The sequence below is a fragment of the Anopheles aquasalis genome, chromosome 3, assembly GCF_943734665.1.
Source record: "Anopheles aquasalis chromosome 3, idAnoAquaMG_Q_19, whole genome shotgun sequence".
In the NCBI taxonomy this organism is placed as follows: Eukaryota; Metazoa; Arthropoda; class Insecta; order Diptera; family Culicidae; genus Anopheles; species Anopheles aquasalis.
In genome coordinates this window covers 41,369,064-41,371,563 of record NC_064878.1, presented here as the reverse complement: position 1 = coordinate 41,371,563, position 2,500 = coordinate 41,369,064, and the positions used below count along the sequence as shown (strand labels likewise).

The window sequence follows — 2,500 nt, the reverse complement described above, 5'->3', positions numbered from 1 at the left end:
TGAGTCAAGTGGCCGTGATCGTCGTCCTTCTTTTCCTCCTTTAACACCGCCGCACAGTGGGGGGCTACTGCGGCGGCTTGTGCGTTGTTGGCTCCGCTGGCAGCATTTTTTCGTTTTCTTCCTTTACCCTAGAATTGGAGGAAACAAGTCAGTGGCAGTGTCGGTGGAAAGATCGGATTTTTGCATAATTTTCACAATATTAGTTCTTGCTAACTTCACATGCCCGGTGAAAACGCCATTTCTATTGAATAACAATATACGCGATCTTGCTTCATTCTTTCTTATTTGGTCCGCTACGATCGTAAAGCTATATGCTCGTACTATTCCAATCTTTCGGTTCCAAATATTCTTCCCATAATTCCCTCTCGATCACGGAGGATCCCGTGGAAATTGATCGCAAGCATTGATTTTGTTAGTGATCACAGCCTATTGTATTGAAGTGCATTTTGCTAGCTAGCTAGTGAATAGTTAGGCTGTTTCAAAGCATAGTTAGTAATACATAGTAAATTCATTCTCTGATCAACCAACATTCGATATCTTTCAAGCTTAAGAGACACTGAAACGGTTGCAGTAGCTTACCGATCCGCTTGCCGCTTGCTGCTTCTGTTGTTTCTGTTGCTCCGCCATTCTCCGCTCCCTCGCTTGTGTCGATTCCAAGGAGTCTCGCGATCGCTTAACACTAAAGTAATCCACATCGACCTGGCTCGCCCGATACTCGTCCGATGCTGTGCTGATGATGTACGGACCGAAAAGATCGCCGAGCCGAAACTTATGCGGTCCCATCTTACAGAAAACGCACATCCAACTGATATCGGTCGTATCAGCATCGTACTTTGTACTGAGCGTGCTAACGTGCAGTCCCCGGATTTTGCTACGCTCCGAAGCGTTCAGTGACGTTGCCAACTTTTTCGCCAGCTTAGTCTGTGGTTTTTCACCATCTTCATCGTTGGTGGACGCGTTCACTACACTGTGACTGCCGTTAGCTTTCACCTGCACGTACGGACCTTTGTGCTTGCTCAGCGCATCCAATGCAATGGCCCCCGGTGGCCAACCGGCCATCGATGAAGCTTGAGTGTCTCGATCCCCCATCGATAACCTTTCGTTTGGACCATTTGCTGCTTTCGATGAGTTCGCTCCTTTTTGCTTCCCTCCTTTTCCTCCGCCCTTCTTCTTTCCACCCGCAGGACCGGCCGCGGGCTTTCCATTCTTCTTTCCCTTCATGTTTAACGCTTTCAGGCCCATGAAGCCGGACTTATCGGCGGGCTCAAAAAAGGGAGATCCTCCCGTTTTCGCCTTCTTCTTCGGACCACGTTTCCGTTTGGCGGCCGCGGTCACCGGCGTACTGGTGGCGGGGAATGACTGTTCGCCGAGCGTCTCTTTTGTGCCATTGGCACGCTTTTGTGCTGGTGTAAGGGGTTTCTTTCCACTGCCTGTAGCAGCAGCAGCAGCAGGTGGTACAGCGCTACTCCCCAAAGGGGTGCCACTGTTGTCTATACTGAAATGCGTCTTCTGCTCTCGGTTATTCTCTTCTCCGGCCACTCCGGCTGTTTGGATGTTTTCGCATGATAGTTGCTTCAGTAACGCACCATCCGTTACGTCCGTTGGCTCAGCAACGTTGGTCGTTGGGTTATGACCAGGATTACTGTTATTGCCGTTGTTATTGTGGAGTGAAATACTTGGTTCAATCGGTTGTTTTAATGGCGGTTCGCCAATCTTCTCCTCGACGATGCCTGCAAACATTTCTTCCAATTTGTTCTCAACCTGTAAAGACATGAAAATAGGTAAAACATCAGCAATTTCGCGTGATATATTTTTACTAAAAGTAATGGACTGTTGTAAAGTACTGCATAAGCGAGCGCGCACTGTAACCTATTTACTACCTTACCTCTTCATAGCTACTATCGGAAGCGTTCACCCTTGCATTATCGTTGCATTTTACTTTCCCTTCAGTCGCCGAGGGCGGCGACTTGTGGCTACTGACCGGGCCGTTACTGCTACACTTTCTTTCAGCCATAGTCGTGATGGTCCCACCGTTCGTGGAGCTGAACGGCATGCTCAAGCCTAAGCCGGCCTCCGGTGAACTTATACCGCCGGCCGTCACTGATGATACCATGGCGGCAATTTTGTCAAGCGTTTCACATTCTTCCGATGCCGTGTCCGTACCACCAGCCGTCGATTTCATGTCCTTGCTAACCGCATCGATGGCTGCCGCAACGGTTGCGGCAGTCACCGACAGTAACCCTCCGTCCGCAAGCAGTGAGGCAGCGTTCGTTGTGATACTGCTGGGGCTGGCTGAGGTGTTTGTGGTGATGATGGAGGTATTGTGTCCGCCCATCAGCGATGTCACGGTGACGGCAGAATTCGAGGGTGATACTGTTTTGATACTGCTACTGGTGCTGTTGTTAAGATTACTATTGCTTTGGATGAGGTTGGCCGATACCGGCGCCGTTTGCCCCGCAAGCAAATGATGATGTGAATTTGGATGTGGATGATGCAGCAG

The 2,500-nt window shown here is 49.7% G+C and overlaps 1 protein-coding gene across 1 annotated transcript in view; it reads right to left on the bottom strand.

Moving 5' to 3' along the window:
* The window catches only part of LOC126574068 (uncharacterized protein CG5098), a 7,875-nt gene that overhangs the window by 2,630 nt on the left and 2,745 nt on the right, over window positions 1-2,500 (bottom strand). Inside the window, exons 6-8 of the mRNA XM_050234010.1 lie at window positions 1,886-2,500; window positions 580-1,761; window positions 1-128 (exon numbers count right to left, since the gene is read on the bottom strand). The exon at window positions 1-128 is cut by the window's left edge and continues 2,630 nt beyond it; the exon at window positions 1,886-2,500 is cut by the window's right edge and continues 719 nt beyond it. Of these exons, the coding sequence (XP_050089967.1) occupies window positions 1-128; window positions 580-1,761; window positions 1,886-2,500 (1,925 nt within the window). The remainder of the gene's footprint in view (window positions 129-579; window positions 1,762-1,885) is intronic.